This window comes from Saimiri boliviensis, chromosome 21 (assembly GCF_048565385.1).
Source record: "Saimiri boliviensis isolate mSaiBol1 chromosome 21, mSaiBol1.pri, whole genome shotgun sequence".
In the NCBI taxonomy this organism is placed as follows: Eukaryota; Metazoa; Chordata; class Mammalia; order Primates; family Cebidae; genus Saimiri; species Saimiri boliviensis.
Genome location: NC_133469.1, coordinates 33799812 through 33823426, shown reverse-complemented (window position 1 = coordinate 33823426; position 23615 = coordinate 33799812). Strand labels below are relative to the sequence as shown.

Here is a 23615-nt window from a genome sequence, read left to right as displayed (position 1 = left end):
TTAGAAAAGTAGAAAGGAGGCCGGGTGTGGTGGCTCACGCCTGTAATCCAAGCACTTTGGAGGCCAAGGCGGGTGGACCACCTGAGGTCGGGAGTTCAAGACCAGCCTGACCAACATGGTGAAACCCCGTCTTTAAAAACAAAACAAAACAAACAAAATAAATTTAAAAAGCAGGAAAAAAAGGAAGAGAGAAACAAAAAACAGATGTAGACATGAGCCCAACCATATCAGTAATTACGATAAATATAAATGAACTAAGCAATTCAATGAGAGAATAAAAAGTTTTTTCAACAAATGGTGCTGGAAAAACCTCATAAACATATAGAAAAAAATAAACCTTGACTCCTACGTCATACCATATGTAGAAAAAAAATTCAACATGATCATTGACTTAAATGCAAGTGTTAAAACTATAAAGTTTCCAGATAAAATATAGGAAAATATCTTTTGCGATCCTGGAGTAGCAAATATTTCTTAGAAAGGACCCTAAAATCACTAACCATAAAAAAAGGATAAATTGCACTGTATCAATCCAACAGAAATCAAACACTTCTGTTCATTAAAAAAAAAAAAGGGGGGGTGCAGGGCTGGAAAATATACATATTTGGTATATTCGGCCAGGTGTGGTGGCTCACACCTGTAATCCTAGCACTTTGGGAGGCCAAGGTGGGTGGATCACCTGAGGTCAGGAGTTCAAGACCAGCCTGGTCAACATGGTGAAAACCCCATCTCTACTAAAAATACAAAAAATCAGTTGGGCATGGTGGTGGGCACCTATAATCCCAGCTACTCAAGAGGCTGAGGCGGAAGAATCGCTGGAACCCAGGAGGTGGAGGTTGCAGTGAGCCGAGATTGCGCCACTGTACTCCAGCCTGGCGATAGAGCAAGACTCCGTCTCAAAAAATAAATAAAAAGAAAAAAGAAAACACATGCAAAATTAGCCTACAATGACTGAAATCAGAACATTGTTTACCTATACAGGGTAGAGATTGACTGGAGGGGACATGAAGGAACTTTCTGGGGTGACAGAAATGTTCTACATCTTGATTGGAATGTTGATTATACAGGAGCATAAATTATGAAAACTCATCAAACTTTAACATCTATTCGTTTCACTGTATATATGTACACTTTATCTCAAATTAATGACAAACCAATTCTGTCTCATTCTTAGTACCTTACACTGGAGAGTTATAAAATTATTTTTAGTCATAATTCATGACATCCCATCATAAAATCTGCCTATATTACTAAAACATTTTTTAAAACCCTAAGAATATTGAAGATACATATTTAGTTGGAACTTTAATTTGCTAAACTCCGTACCAATCCTCTGAATATGTACATGTCATGAGACTCACAGATCAATTCCAGGGACTGAGGGATAGTTAATATTCTGTGCTAGGCCCTTGGCTTGTGTTTTACATATATTATCCCATTTCATCTTCATGACAACCATATGAGTTAGAGACTATGACCAAATCATCTCAATTTTACATTCAAGGAGACTGAGGCTCAGAGAGACAGACTGACTTGTCCAGGGTCACAGAGCTGGCAGATGGCAGGGCATAGGTCTGAACTCAGGCCTGTCCAGCTTCTAAGCCAGACTCTCAATCATTTTGCTCATGAACAAGGAAAACAGGAATCTGAAAACCCAAGTTTTCTAAAAAGGTCCAACCAAACTGAAACAGGACAAAATCTAGATCAGGCCTACACCACCCTGCAAGCCTCCTGGCTATACCCTGTCTCCAACTCACCCTTCGCCCTTCTTCTCTAGAGTGACAGATAGCTCTAAATAATCACCCAAAACTCCCCTAGCAAAAATCCTTTAAAGACTCCTCTTGGCTATTTTGAAGGTACTTTTAATTTTTGGTTCTCACATAATGTAGAATACAAAAAAGAAACAGAACCAAGCATGGCTACTTATTAGCACAACAAAGAGGTACTGTGTGTGTATTTTAAGTACTGAAGTCACTTTTTTTTTTTTTCTGAGATGGAATCTTGCTTTGTCGCCCAGGCTGGAGTGCCGTGGTGCGATCTTGGCTCACTGCAACCTCCACCTCCTGGGTTCAAGCGATTCTCCTGCCTCAGCCTCCCAAATAGCTGGGATATATGCCACCATGCCTAGCCAATTTTAGTTTTTTTTTTTTTTTGGAGACGGAGTTTTGCTCTTATTACCGAGGCTGAGTGCAATGGCGCGATCTCGGCTCACCGCAACCTCCGCCTCCTGGGTTCAGGCAATTCTCCTGCCTCAGCCTCCTGAGTAGCTGGGATTACAGGCACGCGCCACCATGCCCAGCTAATTTTTTGTATTTTTAGTAGAGATGGGGTTTCACCATGTTGACCAGGATGGTCTCGATCTCTTGACCTCGTGATCCACCCGCCTTGGCTTCCCAAAGAGCTGGGATTACAGGAGTGAGCCACAGTGCCCGGCCTCAATTTTTGTATTTTTAGAGATGGGGTTTTGCCATATTGCTCAGGCTGGTCTCGAACTTCTGACCTCAGGTGATCTGTCTGCCTTGGCCTCCCAAAGTACTGAATTACAGGTGTGAGCCACCACATCCAGGCTGAAGCCACTTTTTTTTTTTTTTTTAAGATGGGGTTTCACCACGATGGCCAGGCTGGTCTTGAACTCCTGACCTCAGGTGATCCACCCACCTCGGGATTACAGGCATGAGCCATCATGCCCAGCAATCCATTTTTTGAATGAATCTTATACTAGCCTACAATACAGGACTAGGTATAGGCAAAACTGCTCTGCCTGCAGAAGCCAGAAGAGACAAGATGTGTTCTCTTATCACCCTCTATTCCTTGTGGCCACCACCTAAAATCATCTCCCTGGACTTTGTGCTGAGGAACTCAGAGTTCTGGCTAATCTTGAACTAGCATTCAAAGTCCTCCGGATTTTTATTTATTTATTTTGAGATGGAGTTTCACTCTGTCATCCAAGGTTGGAGTGCAATGGTGCTATCTCAGCTCACTGTAATCTCTGCCACCTGGGTTCAAGTGATTCTTGTGCCTCAGCCTCCAGAATAGCTGGGATTACAAGCAGGCGTCACCATACCCAGCTAATTTTTGTATTTTTAGCAGAGATGGAGTTTTACCATGTTGGCCACGCTGGTCTCAAACTCCTGACCTCCAATGACCCATTCACCTCGGCCTCCCAAACTGCTGGGATTACAGGCATGAGCCTTTGCACCTGGCCTGAAATCCTCCAGATTTAAGATCACAGGCAACTTCCCCCAATGCAACTTCCCTCCATCTCACCTCTTCGTCCTAAGATAAAGTACACTGAACCTAAGGTCATCTCCAAAACTGTCACTTACAGTAGTTCCATGCACCTGCTCAAATACCTGTAGATTACCTGTCTATGGAGTCAGCTCAACCTTCAGTCTGGCCTTCCCTCTCTTGCCCACTCCAGCCACCACCCTCACCCTCGCACTCACAGGAAGCCTTTCCCAGTTTTTTCCATGCTCAGCCTCCCTTGGCAATAGCTCTGAGCTCTGGAAGAACTTGTGGCTGACATGACTGAGGACACATGGATCTATTCTCTTGAATTCTTTCTCTGTTGTTTCTTGTATGTCAGTCTTATCTTCTGATAAAAATTTCACCCTCCTACAAGGTCACCAAAAAGATCTTCCTCTTGATCAAGAAGAAAGCACCTGGACTTTGGAACTGGAGATTTGAATTTAAACCCTGGCTGCACCACTTACTGGTTGTGTTACCATTTATCATTTTGAACCTGATCTCTCAGGTGGCTGTGAAAAGGAAATTATTAATGAAGATAATGATGCCATGTGCAAAATAAGTTTATGTATTTGTTTTCTGTCTTCCATCACACAATGCCCATCACAGTGGCAGGCATACAGTAAATGATTAATAATTTCTTCATTACAGGCCAGGCGCAGTGGCTCATGTCTGTATTCCCCACACTTTGGGAGGCCAAGGGGGGCAGATCATGAGGCCAGGAGTTCAAGACCAGCCTGACCAACATGGTGAAACCTCATCTTAAAACAAACAAACAAACAAACAAACAAACAAACAAACAAAAACCGGGCGCAGCGGCTCAAGCCTGTAACCCCAGCACTTTGGGAGGCCGAGGTGGGTGGATTACGAGGTCAAGAGATTGAGACCATCCTGGTAAACATGGTGAAACCCCGTCTCTACTAAAATACAAAAAAAATTAGCTGGGCATGGTGGCACGTGCCTGTAATCCCAGCTACTCAGGAGACTGAGGCAGGAGAATTGCCTGAACCCAGGAGGCGGAGGTTGCGGTGAGCCGAGATCACGCAATTGCACTCCAGCCTGGGTAACAAGAGCGAAACTCCATCTAAAAAAAAAAAAAAGAAAAAAAATACAAAAAATTAGCCAGGAGTTGTGGTGCCCACCTGTAATCGCAGCTACTCAGGAAGCTGAAGCAGGAGAATCGCTTGAACCTGGGAGGCAGAGGTTGGAGTGAGTCAAGATTTCACCATTGCATTCCAGCCTGGGTGACAGGGCGAGACTCTGGCTTAAAATAATAATAATTATAATAATTTCTTCATTATATCCTACCATGTAGTAAGAACCTGTTTTGGGCAAGTTTGCCTCTGTGGGAAATAAAAATATGTAGCTCTGCTCCTTGACCTAAATGTTTGGTTTTTTTTTAGATGGAGTCTCACCCTGATGCCCAGGCTGGAGGGCAATGGCTCGATCTCCACTCACTGCAACCTCCATCTCCCAGGTTCCAGTGATTCTCCTGCCTCAGCCTCCCGAGTAGCTGGGATTACAGGTGTGTGCCATCACACCCAGTTAATTTTCTGTATCTGCAGTAGTGACGATGTTGGCCAGGCTGGTATTGAACTCCTGACCTTGTGATCTGCCCACCTTGGCTTCCCAAAATGCTGGGATTACAGACATGAGCCACCACGCCCAGCCTGACCTTTCTAGTTTTGTTGATGACTATAATTTCAAGACTTCAAATAGCCAGGTCTAGCAGAACTGGAACTAAGTGTTTTGGGGAAATGACACTTAAGAATGTCTGCCAAGGTGATGAAAGGTCCCACCATGCTCTGATCCACAATGCTAATGGGCTGCTTTAATGGAGCGCTCAGTGGCTGATGAAGGTTACAAACAGGCTGTTTTGAAAGCCCTCACAATAAAGATGGACAGAAGATTTCCCAGGAGAAATACTGTCTTTTCTTTTCCTGCTAGATGAAATCAATGAGCCCACATTATTGATAATCCAGGAAGAACCAAGGCCTGGGGTCTGGGAAGCTAAAAAGCACAGCAAATGGGCTGTGTGTCTGGCAGAGCTGGATTTGAGACACCTGCCCCAGTGCAGACAGGAGCTGAACAGCATACCTGTGAAAATGTGTAGCTCTTGCACTGAGGACGTTTTCCTGCTGGTGCCTTTGCCAGAGTCTATTCCATGAGTAGAAGGCAGCAGGCAGGGCTCTCTGCTGGAAATGCCCATCTGCTCTGGCCTGTAGCAGCTAAAGTAAAACAATTAAATGACCTTTGTAACCTTTGTACTTAACTTTTTTTTTTTTTTGAGACAAGAGTTTTGCTCTTGTTACCCAGGCTGGAGTGCAATTGCGCGATCTCGGCTCCCCGCAACCTCCGCCTCCTGGGTTCAGGCAATTCTCCTGTCTCAGCCTCCTGAGTAGCTGGGATTACAGGCACGCACCACCATGCCCAGCTAATTTTTTGTATTTTTAGTAGAGACAGGGTTTCACCATGTTGACCAGGATATTCTCAACCTCTTGACCTCATGATCCACCCGCCTCGGCCTCCCAAAGTGCTGGGATTACAGGCTTGAGCCACTGCTCCCGGTAACTTTTTTTTTTTTAAAACATGATCTTTCAGAGTCATACTGCTGTGGGAGGATTGCTTCCTATATAATAAAATTAAGAAAAAGATGAAAATCATTATTTATTATCTTTGCCACGTGCTAGATGAAAAATGAAAACATTGTTCACTTAAATACTGGTTAAACATTTTTATACACATACACATTCATTCATTCATTCTCTCTCTCTCCTCCCCTTGGCTTAGGCATTCATATCCATTACCTGTTTCACTGTCTGTTAATCTGCATTTGACTCAGTGCTATGTATGACGTTTTTGAACCTAAATAATTAGTCCTTTGTCATGTGTTATAAATCTAAATACTTTTCCCACCCCATATCTTTTGATTTTATTCATAGTGTTTGTCAGATTCTTTAATTTTTATGTAATTATGAAAGTCTACTATTTTACTGATGTATCAGTAGGCAGACAAGACAATGGACATAAGAATATACTGTATATGCCGGCCGGGCGTGGTGTAATCCCAGCACTTTGGGAGGCCGACGTGGGTGGATCATGAGGTCAAGAGATTGAGACCATCCTGGCCATGATGAAACCCCGTCTCTACTAAAAATGCAAAAATTAGCCAGGTGTGGTGGCACACGCCTGTAGTCCCAGCTACTTGGGAGGCTGAGGCGGAAGAATCGCTTGAACCCAGGAGGTGGAGGTGGCAGTGAGCCGAGATTGCACCACTGCACTCCAGCCTGGTGACAGAGGAAGGCTCTGTCTCACAAAAAAAAAAAAAAAAAAAAAAAAAAAAGAATATACTGTATATGCCTCCATAATCCAAAACCTTGGGAGGGAAAAGCACATGTGCATGTGCGGCAGTTTTAAAAATATGACTGCAAATTCTTTGATCCTCTTTCACCAAGATCATGCCACTATACTCCAGCCTGGGTGACAGAGAGACACCTTGTCTTAAAAAATAATAAATAAAAATTAAAAATAAAAAACCACCAACAAACAAAAAAAAATTGATGTGGCATCTGCATATAACCTATGCAATCCCACTGTACATATCTCTAGATTACCTAGAATACCTAATACAATATAAATGCTATGTAAATAGTTGTTATTGTTTAGGGACTAATGACAAGAAAGAAAAAAAAGTCTGTGTATGTTCAGTACAGACACAACCATTCTTTTTTTCTCTGAATATTTTTTTATCCATGGTTGGTTGAATCCATGGACATAGAATCCACAGATACAAAGGCTGACTGTATGTTACTTTTTAAAAAGGAAGAAACCCACAAAAAATAATATTTTTATCTTGTCTAAGAATAGAAAGAACTGATGTGCTCCTGGGCTATCTAAAGCAAGAGGTGATTGTTAGCTAAAGATTTAGAAATGATTGAGCAGGGCTCCTCCTATTTTTCAGACCTGCCATACCTTTGAAAGCAGGCCATGCTAGATCAGTGTGGGAGATGAAAACGCAGACCCCGAACTGTCCACCAGTGCTGGGCCCCTGTGTCAAGGGAAGGAAATAAGAGATCCTCTGCTCTCCAGCTTGAATAAATACAACCTTTCAAACCTGACATTCAGACTTCTTCTGAAAGGTTTTCCTACATTCTTGTGAACTTGTATTACATAAACTTAAAATAACAAGTGGCAATGTCTTTTCAAAGCCAGTAACATAATCCAAAGGCACGTCAAGGAATGCAGTGACTAGCATTTCCTAATTCATTCTCTCTCTCTCCTCCCCTTGGCTTAGGTATTCCTAAATGACGCAAAAAGAGGCCATGCCCCGTAGCATCCAAACTCTACCAACTTAGATCATCCTTGGAAAAACTCTGGAGATCAGCAGCAGTTCATCTGTTGGTTTGTGCATGAATTCATCCAAATATTAGCACATACCCCATGCCAAGCACTGTGTTGGGCTAAGGAGAAAAAAGGGACATGCTGTACTCTTAAAGGACTTCATAGCCAGTGGGGAGAGAGAAGCCAGTGAACAATTACATGATGAATGTTCTGATAAAGCTATGCCTGTGGAGTAGGGGTGGAGGTGGACTGGCCTGGGGGAGGAGGTGACGTGTGAGCTGGAAGGGAGTGAGAAATCGAGAACTGGAGGTACAATGAGAAGCAGGAGAGCACAGAGGACCTTTAGGGACACTGGCAGCTTAACTGGTCAGAGTGAAGTTATGAAGGAACAGAGTAGTATTGGGAACAGGGAGAGAAACGGACAGGGACCAGCTCCCAAAGGAGTGTGTAGGCCTTGCTAAAAATTTGAATTCTGGCAGGGCGTGGTGGCTCATGCCTGAAATACCAGCACTTTGGGAGGCCAAGGCGGGTAGATCATCTAAGGTCAGGAATTCAAGACCAGCCTGACCAACATGGTGAAACCCCGTCTCTACAAAAATACAAAAAGTAGCCAAGCATGACGGTGGGTGCCTGTAATCCCAGCTACTCTGGAGGCTGTCAGGAGAATCACTTAATCCTGGAAAGCGGAGGTTGCAGTGAGCCAAGACAGCACCATTGCACTCCAGCCTAGGTGACTGAGCAAGACTCCATCTCTTTTTAATTTTTTTTTTTTTTTAAAGATGGGGTTTCACCATGTTGGTCAGGCTGTTCTTGAACTCCTGACCTTAGGTGATCTGCCCGCCTTGGCCTCCAAAGTGCCTGTATTATAGGCGTGAGCCACCACGCCCGGCTGCAAGACTCCATCTCAAAAAAAAAAAAAAATTGGATTATATCCCCAAACTATGGGGAACTAGATTAATTTTTAGATTCACCTGTTAGACTCTAGCAGAAGATGGAGGTATGGGTAGGATGGGCAGCACAAAAATAACTGGGAGGAGTTTGGTTGTCTTCCTCTGTCTCACTCCCAGAGACAACCAAAAAAGGGCACTTCTCACAATGGCGGACATCATCAATTGAACCCTTTCCCACTGAGTATAAACATGTCTTTGAAATCCTTCTCAGTTCAATATTCCAGACAGCTACTCCCAACTGTTAGAACAAGCTTGTAAAGTCACACTAACTTGTCACCCTGATGCTAAAGTATGAGCCCTGGTAGAGCAGGAATTTTATCTACTTTATATCACAGTTGTATCCTCAGTGCTTAGCACAGTGTCTGAGGCAGAGCAGTTGCTCAATAAGTATTTATTAGACAGAAGTGAATCTATCTTTCTCATCTGTGGTCCTGACCTCACGTCCTCCACCCCCCGGGAACATGCATCTCAACATTTTTAGCACTGGGATGCAGCACTTCCACTCTGCACCTCTCCCTGTATCTCCTGCAGGTCCCACTGGGTGATAGGCTGGCTAACTCATGGACTAAATGAATTTGAGTAAAGATGTAAATGGCTGATAAGAGCTCAGTACTTTCAGAGAGCACTTGTATTTTCATAGCAGATTAAGAAATGGGAACTAGCTGGGCGCGGTGGCTCACGCCTGCAATCCTAGTACTTTGGGAGGCCGAGGCGGGTGGATCACGAGGTCAACAGATCGAGACCATCCTGGTCAACATGGTGAAACCCCGTCTCTACTAAAAATACAAAAAATCAGCTGGGCATGGTGGTGCGTGCCTGTAATCCCAGCTACTCAGGAGGCTGAGGCAGGAGAATTGCCTGAACCCAGGAGGCGGAGGTTGCAGTGAGCTGAGATCAGGCCATTGCACTCCAGCCTCGGTAACAAGAGCGAAACTCCGTCTAAAAAAAAAAAAGAAATGGGAACTATGCAGACTTTCTGGTATCAGAGGTGGGAACTGGAGGAAATGCCTGAGCTTTTTCAATCCCCTCTCTTCCAAAGCAGAACAACAACACTTCTTGACATAGGTCTTCTCCAAGAATATTTCCAAAGCAAATGGGTCTAAGAATATAAGCCAGTAGAGCTATCTACTAAAAAGTACTCCATACCTGCTTGTCCCGCCTCTTCTGAGTATACTGTAGCCACAATTTGACACACTTGCACAGCAGTGCTATCCTGAAACAAAATGAAGAACACCAAGGTACTTACTGCCCATCCACACCTTCAGGTTTCAGGTTCTTAAAACCTTGTTTTAAGGCAGGTAAATAAGGGTACAGTTACTTCCTGTGAGTTAAAGGCAACCTATGGGCTTAACAGTTTCATTTTAGGAGAGACAGCAATAAGAACCTGGTATCTGGCCAGGCACGCGGCTCATGCCTGTAATCCCAACACTCTGGGAGGCCAAGGCATGTGGATCTTAAGGTCAGGAGAGCGAGACCAGCCTGGCCAACATGGTGAAACCCTGTCTCTACTAAAAAACTACAAAAATTAGCCAGGCATGGTGGTGCATGCCTGTAATCCCAGCTACTCAGGAGGCTGAGGCAGAATAATTGCTTGAACCCGGAAGGTGGAGACTGCAGTGAGCCGAGATCGCACCATTGCATACCAGACCGGGCAACAAGACTGAAACTCCGTCTCCAAAAAAAAAAAAAAAGACCCTGGTATCTAACATAAAATTTGTCAACTTCTGATTCTGGACTGTGGATTGCCTAAAAATTTTGACAACTTTCTTGTAAAACCTAATTAGACCATCAAAAGCACAGTATCTCTGGAACTTAGGAAATATGTATGGAATCCCCTAGATATCCTGAACTTCCTAGTTTCATGGTCAATCTATGGGGGTCTGTGACATGTTCCCTCTCACACTTAGTTTTGTAAACCAGGGTTTAGAATAATATGCCTTGATAACTCTACATGAGTCGGTTAATTATTGGGATTCTCACTAATTCACTAAAAAATGCTTCAAGGCCAGGCATGGTGGCTCATGCCTATAATCCAAGCACTTTGGGAGGCCGAGGCAGGTGGATCACCTGAAGCCAAGAGTTTTAGACCAGCCTGGCCAACATGGTGAAACGCTGTCTCTACTAAAAATGCAAAAATTAGCAGGGCATGGTGGTGCACACCTGTAATCCCAGCTATTCTGGGGGCTGAGGCAGGAGAATCGCTTGAACCTGGGAGGCAGAGGTTGCAGTGAGCCGAGATTACACCATTGTACTCCAGCCTGGGCAACAGAAGCAAAACTCCATCTCAAAAAAAAATGCTTCAAAATTGGACCTAAACTATGCAAATTAAGTTGATTATACTATGGGGAGAGGAAGGAAGGGGAGGGCAAAGAAGAGGACACATTGAACATTTCTAGCAGCAAAAAAGTTCATATATAGTATCTCCCTCTGAGGACTAAGATGTTACTCTTACTTGCAGGGAGGGGGCCAGGCCAGGCAACTTTTATTTTTCCCTTTATACTTTTCACCCTATATATTCTGAGATTCCCTCACAGAAATGTAGTGTTTTTATTTATTTAACTGAATGACTAGTTCTAAAATATTGCGGACACTCCTTGCACCCATTAAGACTGAGCCACAAATACCCGACTCTTCTCTTTAACACTAGCAATGCATGAGTTCTTTAATACTAGCAATGCATGAATTCTAACTTGTGAACATCTTGATGCCTGCAGGACTGAGGCAATGAGCGACCAGGCACATACTTCAGACTATGGTGGCCAAGAACCAATGCAAATATTCTCATTCTTTCTCCCAGAAAAAATCTTTTTCTGGGAGAAAAAAAAATTTTTTTTCTGATCTTTCTGATCAGAAAAAAAAACAAATTCAGGAACAAATGGTTTATGGGAGGACCTCCACCCCAGCAGGCCTTTCTGAATCTGCCACACTAACCTATAGAGGGGCAAGTGATCACTCCTGGAAAACAGTAAGTCAGAGGCACAGAGTCCCTGAGAGCCAGGGATGAAGCCAGAGTCCCCACCTGTAGTGGTCCCAGGCAGCATGCAGTAACGGGAGCTGCTCTCTTTCCTTTTTCTGCTCAATCTGAGACCACCAGAGATTCCAGAACCTGTGCAGCAGCTAAAGCAAGGTAGGAAGAAAACGGAAATTTACTGAGATGAAAGGTAAGGCAGTGAATCTTACTCCAACAGACTGAGCTCCCCTAAAGCAAGAGTTACCTCAGTTTGGAGCAGCCAACATACAATGGGCATACAAATTAACGATGGCTGAACTACAGAGCTATTCTGGGCCAACATAAAAGGCAAAAACATGGTTCTTCATCTGTGGAAATCTAGATGAAGAAGCCATTCCTAATCTGGGTCTCACAGAAGACTGACATTTTAGAAAGTCATTTTAGAAACTAAAACTGCTTTTATTGCATATTCCCACCTATGAAGTAGTCTTGCATAAATGTTTAACTTCAATCTAAACAAGCCCTTAGATTTAATGATTATAGGAATCACGCAGACTAAATAAAAATTAAATGATATCAAAAGGAAACAATCAGATGAATCAAGAATATAAAACATTGAGCTGGGCGCGGTGGCTCACGCCTATAATCCTAGTACTTTGGGAGGCCGAGGCAGGTGGATCACGAGGTCAAGAGATGGAGACCATCTTGGTCAACAAGGTGAAACCCCGTCTCTACTAAAAATCTAAAAAATTAGCTGCGTATGGTGGCGCGTGCCTGTAATCCCAGCTACTCAGGAGGCTGAGGCAGGAGAATTGCCTGAACCCAGGAGGCGGAGGTTGCGGTGAGCCGAGATCGCGCCATTGCACTCCAGCCTGGGTAACAAGAGTAAAACTCCGTCTCAAAAAAAAAAAAAAAAAAAAAGTAAATGCAAACTAAGGTTTTAGGACAGTCTGAACAAATTTTAAAGCACAAAATTCTTTTTTTTTTTTTTTGGATTTTTAAAACCAGAACATTTATTGTGTGACTAATCGGTGAAATTCTTAAGATGAACTGGATGCTGCAACAGCTGCCCTCTTGGGTTTAGGTGTTGTTCCTTCACGGAATCCCTGCCTGAATCTGCGATATACAATTTTTAGATGCCTCATTCGACCAGTGCCGGTGGTATTTCGTCTTTTAGCCTTGGCACTCCAGTTATACTTTCTCTTGCGCTTGGCGGGGTAGCCACATTTGCCGCAGGTCGACTTCTGAAGGTGGTAGGCCTTAGAGCCACAGCGGCGGCACAACGTGTGCATCTTATTACGACGCTTCCCAAACGATGACGTTCCCTTCGTCATCCTGCTTCTGCGACCCGGACCAGAAAAAATTCTTTTTTAAAAAAGAGTTTTGCTAGGTTGGGCGTGGTGGCTCAAGTCTGTAATCGCAGCACTTTGGGAGGCTGAGGCAGGTGGATCACGAGGTCAAGAGATCGAGACCGTCCTGGTCAACATGGTGAAACCCCATCTCTACTAAAAATACAAAAAATTAGCTGGGCATGGTGGCACGTGCCTGTAATCCCAGCTACTCAGGAGGCTGAGGCAGGAGAACTGCCTGAACCCAAGAGGCGGAGGTTGCGGTGAGCCGAGATCGTGCCATTGCACTCCAGCCTGGGTAATAAGAGCGAAACTCGCCAGGCGCGGTGGCTCAAGCCTGTAATCCCAGCACTTTGGGAGGCCGAGGCGGGCGAATCACAAGGTCAAGAGATCAAGACCATCCTGATCGACGTGGTGAAACCCTGTCTCTACTAAAAATACAAAAAATTAGCTGGGCATGGTGGCGCGTGCCTGTAATCCCAGCTACTCAGGAGGCTGAGGCAGGAGAACTGCCTGAACCCAGGGGGCGGAGGTTGCGGTGAGCCGAGATCGCGTCATTGCACTCCAGCCTGGGTAACAGGAGCGAAACTCTGTCTCAAAAAAAAAAAAAAAAAAAAAAAGAGCGAAACTCCTTCTTAAAAAAAAAAACGCAAAAAAGAGTTTTAATTTGGCAAGACTGAAAAAAAAAAAAAGAGAGAAAAAAAGAATGGCTATCAGAAGAGGTCCCTTGATACAGAAGAAACCCTCACCGTGACACCATGCTGCTGGTAAGCAAGATTCCTTCTTATTTGCTGGAGATGGGTGTGGGCCACATTATCTTTTAGGGCTCTAAAGCAAAAATACTGTGGAAAGAAAGGACATAACCAATTATAAGGACTAGAATCAGTATAATCTGTTATCTAAGAGCAGAAGAACACAGACAGTGCCTCAAATCTGCGGAGAAAAGGTTGGTTCCAGCTTCTCATAGCTGTTCCATTTCCGAGTGTGTTTCTCTGCTTTGAGATTCAACCGGGAGCCTAACACAAGCCATCCAACACAGCAGGCACTTAATAAATGTTTGCTGAACCCTTCCTGCTGTCCATCTATACTGTACAAGAACACACCTATACCAGGAGAGAACCCCATGACCCACATGACAGTTCTACAGACCAAAGTCAACATCAACTTTTGCCTCTCAGAAAAAAACAGACCGACTTTGTATCTGTGATCGTTTTTGTGTTTTTGTTTTTTACCATGTGGGCTCAGTGTGTACGTTTATACAATTATAAATGCAATGTTGCTAAAGTAGAGGAAGGAATCTTTAGTGAAAGCGGGGGTGGGGATTGGGGCAGGATATCAGGACCTGAATCCAGCTCCATCAATAATGCCTAAAAGGCCTGGTGCAGTGGCTCACGCCTGTAATCCCAACACTTTAGGAGGCTGAGGCAGGAGAACTGCTTGAGCACAGGAGTTCAAGACCAGCCTCGCCAACATAGGGAGACACTGTATAAAAAACTACAAAATTCATTTGGCATGGTGGCATGTGCCTGTGGTCCCAGCTACTTGGGAGGTTGAGGTGGAAGGATCACTTGAGTCCAGGAGTTCAAGACTGCAGCAGCCGGGCACGGTGGCTCAAGCCTGTAATCCCGGCACTTTGGGAGGCCGAGGCGGGTGGATCACAAGGTCAAGAGATCGAGACCATCCTGGTCAACATGGTGAAACCCCGTCTCTACTAAAAATACAAAAAATTAGCTGGGCATGGTGGCGTGTGCCTATAATCCCAGCTACTCAGGAGGCTGAGGCAGGAGAATTGCCTGAACCCAGGAGGCGGAGGTTGCGGTGAGCCGAGATCGTGCCATTGCACTCCAGCCTGGGTAACAAGAGTGAAACTCCGCCTCAAAAAAAAAAAAAAGACTGCAGCAAGCTATAATTGTACCACTGCACTCCAGCCTGGGTGACAGAGGAGACTCTATCTCTAATAATAATAATGATGATAATAATGATGCCTTAACACCGGGCATGGTGGCACATGCCTATAGATCCAGCTACTCAGGAGGCTGAGGTGGGAGGACTGCTTAAGTCCAAAAGTTGAATCTAGCCTGGGCAACATAGTGAGACCCCATCTCTAAAAAATAATGCCTCACAGATTGGCTAGGCAAAGGTGATTTGCCCATATTCCTCCATGCCTTAGACTTCAGTTTTCTGAGACAGAAGTGAAGATATCAGGCTGGATTAAGGGTTTTTGTACTGTGCTTTGTGGAACCCCACAGGTTCCTGAAAACATTTGAAGACCACCTTGTGTAGCAGCAGAAGGGAAGAGTAGCAGGTGGAACAGGGACTAACTCCCTGACATGCTTCAACCACAGCATGGCTACTTTGACCTATTTAAAGATGAGGCTTCCACCACTCAGAAGGGGTTTTCCCATGTTAAAAAAAAAAAAGCTCAGGAATAAATAATCTCTGAGGTTCCTTTACAGCTCCAAACCCCTCTGACCCCACACCATTACCATCTCTAAATCCAAAATGAAAACAGGGACGCCTACAATGAAAGGGGGGCTTCATAACTAAAACTCACCCATAGCTAGCTGCATTTAATGAAGGTGATAGGAGTCAGGGTCCCCCAAGAGTGGATACCCACGAAAGGCTGCCGAGCAGAGCCATGCCAGGCTGCAGGGTTCTTACCAGCTGCCTATGCCTGTGGTGTTCTTCTGCCATCTCACACTGGGCAGCTTCTTCTGCACACAGCAGCATGTCTTTCAAGAAGTTAAGGCCTCCAGTCTCAACAAGGTTCTGGCCCCACACAGGGCATTTCCAGTGACCCACCTGAAGGGCTGTGGCTGTCAGGGATAACAGATGTATCAGGTGGGCTGAGGTCCACCTCTGTCTACTCCTGATGACCCAGGGCAGCAGTGAGCAAAGGGAAACCGTGTCAATTACTGATCAAACATCTGGTCTCGCATTCCTTCCCTTGAATGCCCATGAGATGAGAGGCAAAAAATACCTGAGATAAACTGCTACCCGTTTCAGTAAACATTTAGAAATCACCACATCAAAAACAGAATCTGCTTCTTTTTCTGTACTCTCTGTTTTGGCATCACAATCTAGTCAGTTGAGCTAAAAACCCTGGAGTTATTTTTGAACCTTTTCTCCTCCCACTCTCATTTAATCGGACGCCAAGTCCATCTGCTCTCTTCCTAAATCTCTTGGAAGCTCTCTCCATCCCCTCCTGCTCTTCTGTTCCCACCCCCAACACCCTGCAGTTCATCTGACTCATCCCTTTACATAGATTGGTAAGTGAGCCTCCTCCCATAACGGGTCTCCTACCAGGGCTAGCCTCTCTCTGCTAATCCAGAATTATCCCTTCCAAAGCACAAATCTGACTGCATTTCCTTTCTTTCTTTTCTAAGAGACTGGGTCCTGCTCTATCAACCCCGGCTGGAGGGCAAGGGTGCCATCATAGTTCACGGTAGCCTAAAACTCCTGGGTTCAAGCGATCCTCCCAAAGCACTTGGCTTACAGGTGTAAGTCACCCGGCATTAGAGGTTTTTAAGAAGAGAAGGGGTGGGGGGAGGGGGTGATTTAAAAAAAAAGAAAAGAAGCCACTACCCCTTCTCTTCTTAAAAACCTCTAATGTCGGGTGTGATGGTGTGTGCCTGTAGTTCCACATAACTTGGGAGGCTGAATAGGGAGGACTGCTTAAGCCCAGGAGTTCAAGACTGCAGTAAACTACCAGTGCACCTATGAAAGCCACTGCAGACCAGCCTGGGCAACATGTGACCCCGTCTCTAAATTTTAAAAAGTTAAAAAACCTCCAGACATTCCTGCATCTCATCTACCTTCCTGCCATCCACACCTCTACAGCTCACTGGATTCTTGAATGCTTTTCCTAACCTCTAAACCTGGGTAAACATCATTCACTCCACTGAAATGTCATTTCCAACCTTCTGCAGACTTCCCCTAAGACATCAACCTTCCCAACTTCTCATCTCCTATGACTTAAATTCAGAACAAATATGACCTCCTTGGCTGAATCTCCACAGTGGCTCTCACAGGACTTGAAACAAATCATTATGATAGCAGTTATCATGCCATATTTAAAGATCCATTTTCATGTCTATTTTCTCCACTAGACAATGAACTACCATTAGTCTGAGCTCCCTCATATCCCAGAAATTAAGCAGGAGTTTACACAAAGCAAAGCTTTGATGAACAAATAAAATGTGTGGATGAACGTCTTAGGCAGTCCAAATTCTCACACTTGGGCACACAGTATGGTAGGAGTAGTGATTAAGAAAATGTACACAGGGCCAGACACGGTAGCTCATGCCTGTAATCCCAGTACTTTGAGAGGCTGAAGCAGGTGGATAAATTGAGGTCAGGAGTTCGAGACCAGCCTGGCCAACATGGTGAAACCCCGTCTCTACTTAAAAGTACAAAAATTAGCTGGGTGTGGTGGCAGGCGCCTGTAATCCCAGCTACTTGGGAGCCTGGCTGAGGCAGGAAAGTTGCTTTAACTCAGGAGGCAGAGGTTGCAGCGAGCTGTGATGGCACCACTGCAATCCAGTCTGGGCGACAGAAACTCTGTCTCAAAAAAAGGAAGAAGAAGAATATGTACACAGGAGTTAAAGGCCTGGGTTTTAAAAATCCTGACGCTGCCAATGACTTGTGACTTTAAAATACACTCGATCCCCTGAATCTGTTTCCTCACCTGTAAAATGGCAATAGTGGCACCTACTCCACAGGGTTGCTATGAGGATGAAGAGGATGATGCATAACGTTCTGCTACACAGTAAAAGCGAAATAAATGGAAGCTATGATCACGGTGATGGTATCATCAAGAAAAAGACAGTGGTGGCTATTTTCACCACCTAGTGGGTAGAAAAATGCACTTAAATTACAACACCAAAAATTTTAATCAGGAAAGTGAGATTACCTCTGAGGGAAAAGAAAAAGAATGCAATCAGGGAGGAGCAGATAGGTGTGCTAGCAAGGTTCTATTTTGAAAGTTGGGTGACAGATATATAGTTGTTCATTTTATTATTTTTATTTATTTATTTATTTGGTGATGGAGTTTTGCTGTAGTTACCCAGGCTGGAGTGCAATGGTGCAATCTCGGCTCACCACAACCTCCACCTCCTGGGTTCAAGCAATTCTTCTGCCTCAGCCGCCCAAGTAGCTGGGACTACAGGCGTGTGTCACCATGCCCAGCTAATTTTTCTATTTTTAGTAGAGACGGGGTTTCCATGTTGACCAGGATGGTCTCGATCTCTTGACCTCGTGATCCACCCGTCTTGGCCTCCCAAAGTGCTGGGATTATAGGCGTAAGCCACTGCACCTGGCCCATTTTATTATTATTTTTGAAATGGAGTTTTGCTCTTCTTGCCTAGGCTAGAGTGCAATGGCACAATCTCAGCTCACTGCAACCTCTGCCCACTGGGTTTAAGTGACTCTCCTGCCTCAGCCTCCCAAGTAGCTGGGATTACAGGCATGCACCACCATGCCTGGCTAATTTTGTATTTTCAGTAGAGATGGGATTTCTCCATGTTGGTCAGGCTGGTCTCGAATTCCTGACCTCAGGTGATTCTCCTGCCTTGGCCTCCCCAAGTGCTGGGATTATAGGCATGAGCCACTGCACTTTGCCCATTTTATTTTTTTAACTATAAATATATAAGTACTCTTTTGTATATACAGTCCCAATTAAACAAAATATTTTAAGACTGTCAACAGAGATAAGGCTGTCTTAAACTGTTGGGCAACTGTTTCCCATGTATCTCATGACTTTTGTTTCACATGCTCCTAAGCTCTTGCTGTCCTGGCTGAGGCAATGAACAACCTGGGTATATCAAAGGATACAGTGTTTCCAGTGAGTAAAGGTGCGCCGCAAAGCCATCTTCCTGGCCAGTTTCGCCACCTGTGCCTGGTGGGCGTGCAAGCTCTCCCTCCGCTCCCAGGCCTGCTGCCAGTCACAGAAATGTATCTGGAGCATAGTGACATGATGGAATCGTTCAGCCATCTCTGCAACAGAGAAATGACTTAAAGTGCTTCTCCCCCAAGGTTAGATGAGCTGAAAGCATCTTTTTATTTTTTTTTTGAGGCAGAGTCTTGCTCCGTCGCCAGGCGCAAGGCTGGAGTGCAGAGGCACAATCTCGGCTCACTGCAACCTCCGTCTTCTGAGTTCAAGTGATTCTCCTGCCTCAGCCTCCCAAGTAGCTGAGATTACAAGCACATACCACTACACCCGGCTAATTCTGTATTTTTAGTAGAGACGGGGTTTCTCCATGTTGGTTAGGCTGGTCTCGAACTCCCGACCTCAGGTGACCTGCCCACCTCGGCCTCCCCAAGTGCTGGGATTACAGGTGTGAGCCACCATGCGCAGTGGAAGAATCTGTAAGACAAGCTGAACCCCACTTTTGGCAGAGAGCAGGGATTCAAGGCTGTACAAACACACACACACACCCTAAAATAAAAGTTTATTTGTTTATTTTTTTAAAGACAGGGTTTCACCATGTTGGTCAGGCTGGTCTTGAACTCCTGACCTCAGGTGATCCGCCCGCCTTGGCCTCCAAAGTGCTTGGATTACAGGCGTGAGCCACCATGCAAAAGTTTTTTAAACCTTTAAAGGTCATTAGGAATCCCTGAGTAACATCTCCTGTCTCCAAGGAAAGAGAAAAGGTCTCTGATTTTAGGGAGAAGGTTGCTATATAATCAGTTACATCACAGGGCTGGGGCTTCTGGTTAGATACTAATGAACAGGAATGGTAACTGTTGCTTTCAAAGAGGACTCTGTTTCACTTTTGCTTCTATACAAATATCTCCTAGATAGGACTAAGAGACTGAGTCAATGACATAAAATTCAGTTGCCATGCTGGGGTAAGCTTTTTTTGGGCTTTCAGCCAAGCTGCTCCTGGCTGCCAGCTTCCTTTCCTTTTAATGCTAGTCAAGATAATGGTCTGATGACCTGGGAACTGGGAATGCGATGGGAATCAGACCTGGAATTTGAATGCTGTCATTGGAGGCAGGCATTAGTCTATAGCTTATCATAGTAAACAGCTTAATGCTTTCACATTCTAAGACTGGGCAACTGGACTATTGGTGTGGCATCACTATCGTCAAATAAACACATTCAGACTCTCCCAAGAGACAGTGTTGGCAGCCTAAGAGATTCATGCAGGGAGGTTTGGGTGAATGCCAGAGACCCTTAACCCAGTGTCTAGCATAGTGCTTGACTCACTTCTGCATAAACTCAATAAACTTAAGTTAAAAAGTGTACCAATGTTCATGTTTATTATTTTTTTCTGAATCTAGTTGGGAAATGAAACCATATAAACAGTATCCAAAAACCTTAACATCAAAATCACATGCATTCAAATAGTTGGAGACAAAAAGAAACTATCCAAATATCTATTAATAGGAGAATGGCGGCCAGGCATGGTGGCTCACACCTATAATCCCAGTACTTTGGGAGGCCAAGGTAGGTGGATCACCTGAAGTCGGGAGTTTGAGACCAGCCTGACCAACATGGAGAAACCCCATCTCTACTAAAAATACAAAATTACCTGGGCATAGGGGTGCACAATTGTAATCCCAGATACTTGGGAGGCTGAGGCAGGAAAACCACTTGAACCTGAGAGGCGGAGGTTGCAGTGAGCTGAGATCATCCCATTGCACTCCAGGCTGGGCAGGAAGAGTGAAACTCATTCTCAAGAAAAAAAAAAAATAGGAGAATGGTTAAGTATATTAAGGTAAGCCATCCTATAAAATATGAACAGTTGTTAAAAAATAACATTTATGACAAATACTTAAGATGTGGAAAAGTGTTAACTGTGTCAAAAAAGCAAGATACAAAACCATAGGTTATCAACACATTAATTAAAATAATCACAATAATTATAGCATAACTAAAACCCTATTTAGATTAAAAAAAAAAATATATATATATATATATATATATATATATATATATATATATATATATATATATATAAAAAAGGGCCAGGTGCAGTGGCTCATACCTGTAATCCCAGCACTATGGAAGGCCAAGGCAGGTAGATCACCTGAGGTCAAGAGTTTGAGACCAGCCTGGCCAAGGTGATGAAACCCCACCTCTACTAAAAATACAAAAATTAGCTGGGCGAGGTGGCGGGCACCTATAATCCCAGCTACTCAGGAGGCTGAGGCAGAAGAAGCGCTTGAACCAGGGAGGCAGAGGCTGCAGTGAGCTGAGATCGTGCCACTGCATTCCAGCCTGGGCAACAACAGCAAAACTCTATCTCAAAAAAGCAAAACAAACAAAACAAAAAAAAGCCTATCTATCTATAATAGATATAAATAAAAGGCCAAAGGGAAATAAATGTGATTCAAGGATGATGTATTTTCCTCCTCAATCTCCTTTTACCAACATTTCTGGAGTAACACTATTATATTACTTCTCAGTACAGTACCACTGGCACCAGGAAAGTGGAAACTGTGACCAGACTCTGCATCTCTACAGTCTCGGGCTTCCTACTCACCATTCTGCTGTCTCTTTACTCTGCGGACTTGCAGGTATTCAAGCCAGGCCTTTAGAAACCTCCACTTTTGCCAGTGCTGATGGTGTTTCACTGCAGAGGCAACCTTCTGTTTCTCCTTCTGGACATACAGGAGCTGCTTGCACCATTGTGACCAAGCCTGAAAACCAGAGAAGAGGCAACAGTCAAAGAAGAAGCAGGAAAACAGGGTGAAGTACAGGCAAAGATGGAAAAAAGATAAACAGACACACACACTGGAAAGGCTAAAACTGAAACAAGAAAGTGGCAATCCCCTAGCAGGATCATAAGCTATGGGATTGAGGGGTAAGAGGGTCTTTAAGAGGGACATACTACTTTCAGAAAGTAATTTATTTCTGAATTTAAAAAAAAAGAAGAAGAAAAGAAGAAAATCAACAACAGATTCCGGGCATAGTGGCTCACATCTCTAATCCCAGCACTTTGGAAGGCCAAGGTAGGTGGATCACCTGAGGTCAGGAGTTCAAGACCAGCCTGCCCAACATGGTGAAGCCCCATCTCTACTAAAAATACAAAAAATCAGCTGGGCATAGTGGCAGGTGCCTGTAATCCCAGCTACTCGGGAGGCTGAGATGGGACAATTACTTGAACCTGGGAGGTGAAGGTTGCAGTCAGCCAAGATTATGCCAGCCTGGGCAACAAGAACAAACCTCAATCTCAAAACAAAACAAAACAAAACAAAGGTCAAGTGCAGTGACTCACGCCTGTAATCCCAGCACTTTGGGAGGCTAAGGTGGGTGGATCAGGAGGTCAGGAGTTTTAGACCAGCCTGACCAACATGGTGAAACCCCGTCTCTACTAAAGATAGAAAAAAATTATCCGGGAGTGGTGGTACACGCCTGTAATCCCAGCTACTTGGGAGGCTGAGGCAAAAGGATCACTTGAATCCGGGAGGCAGAGGCTGCAGTGAGCCGAGATCCTGCCATTGCACCCCAGCCTGGGCAACAGGGCGAGACTCCATCTCAAAAACAAAACAAAACAAAACAAAACAAACAAAAAATGCCAAACAGACAAGGAGCAGAAACAATCTGAGGGGTGATATAAATAATTCATATTTTGCATAGGTGAGGGTCTGCCTTTTCTTCCAAAGTCAGAGGAAGTCTACTGTAAAGAGGCCCTTTTTCAGGCACATTAATTCCAGGGATACCTATCTATAGAAGCTACGGGTCTACAGGGGTCTGTAAAGGCCTACAGGGGTCTATAAATGCACACCCTTAGATCAGTAATAATGCATGTCCTAATATGAAGATGACTTAGACAAAGACTTCATATCTTTTCTTCAACCTGTCACATTTCTCCTTTCCTTCCTCTCAACTGAATACCATCATTCCTACTTCACTAAGAAAATAAAAGCAATCAAAAGAAAATTTCCTCAAGGTCTACCATGTCTAACCAGCCACGTGCCAACAGGCTCTGCCTTCTCTCTTTCCTGCTACTCTGGATAAACCGTCCATGCTCCCACCAAAGTCAGTGCCTTCCCAACCCTGTCCCGCTGTGGCTACATCTCATCCTCCAACTTTACCACCTTGGCATTTTCCCGCTTATGCATCATCAGTTTTCGCTCTCTATAGACTTTTGAAATCAGCATATAAATGTGCTATTATTTTTCCCATCCTAAAAAAAATCTCTTCAGGATGTAACAACTAAAAGCAATGGGTGACCTTTGATTAGATTGTGGAAATGAAAATAGCAACAATATACAGTTTTAATTTGAACTGCATGTTACATAGTATCATATCAATATTAAATTTCTTAAAATATAATAACGATATTATGGTTATGTGGGAAACCGTCTTTTTTAGGAGATACAAGCTTTAACATAAACTTTATGTCTACAATTTTAGAGCAGCTCAGACATCATAAATGTATTTATAAACTTAGAGAAAGCAAATGTGGCAAGACATTAACAATGAGTTGGCGGGGCAGGGTGGCTCACGCCTATAATCTCAGCACTTTGGCAGGAGGATGCTTGAGCTCAGAAGTTTGAGACGAGCCTGGGCAACATGGTGAAACTCTGTCTCTACCACCCCCAACCCCCCCAAAAAATAGCCAGGTGTGGTGGTGTGTGCCTGTAGTCCCAGCTACTTGGGAAGCCGAGGTGGGAGGATTGCTTGAGCCTGGAAGGTCAAGGCTGCAGTGAGCAGTAATCACACCACTGCACTCCAGCCTAGGTGACACAGTAAGACTGTCTCAAAAAAAAAAAAAAAACCCACAAAAAACCACAATGGGTTAAAATAGGTGAAACACATACAATATC

General features: G+C 44.2%; 1 protein-coding gene and 1 pseudogene across 1 annotated transcript in view; both read right to left on the bottom strand.

Annotated features, from left to right (window-relative positions):
* Positions 1-23615, bottom strand: part of SFI1 (SFI1 centrin binding protein) — a 112423-nt gene that overhangs the window by 18183 nt on the left and 70625 nt on the right. Inside the window, 7 exon segments of the mRNA XM_074391025.1 lie at positions 5344-5474; positions 9684-9750; positions 11557-11654; positions 13586-13678; positions 15498-15568; positions 18669-18830; positions 21326-21482. Of these exon segments, the coding sequence (XP_074247126.1) occupies positions 5344-5474; positions 9684-9750; positions 11557-11654; positions 13586-13678; positions 15498-15568; positions 18669-18830; positions 21326-21482 (779 nt within the window).
* LOC120361052 (large ribosomal subunit protein eL37 pseudogene) lies at positions 12471-12848 on the bottom strand (annotated as a pseudogene).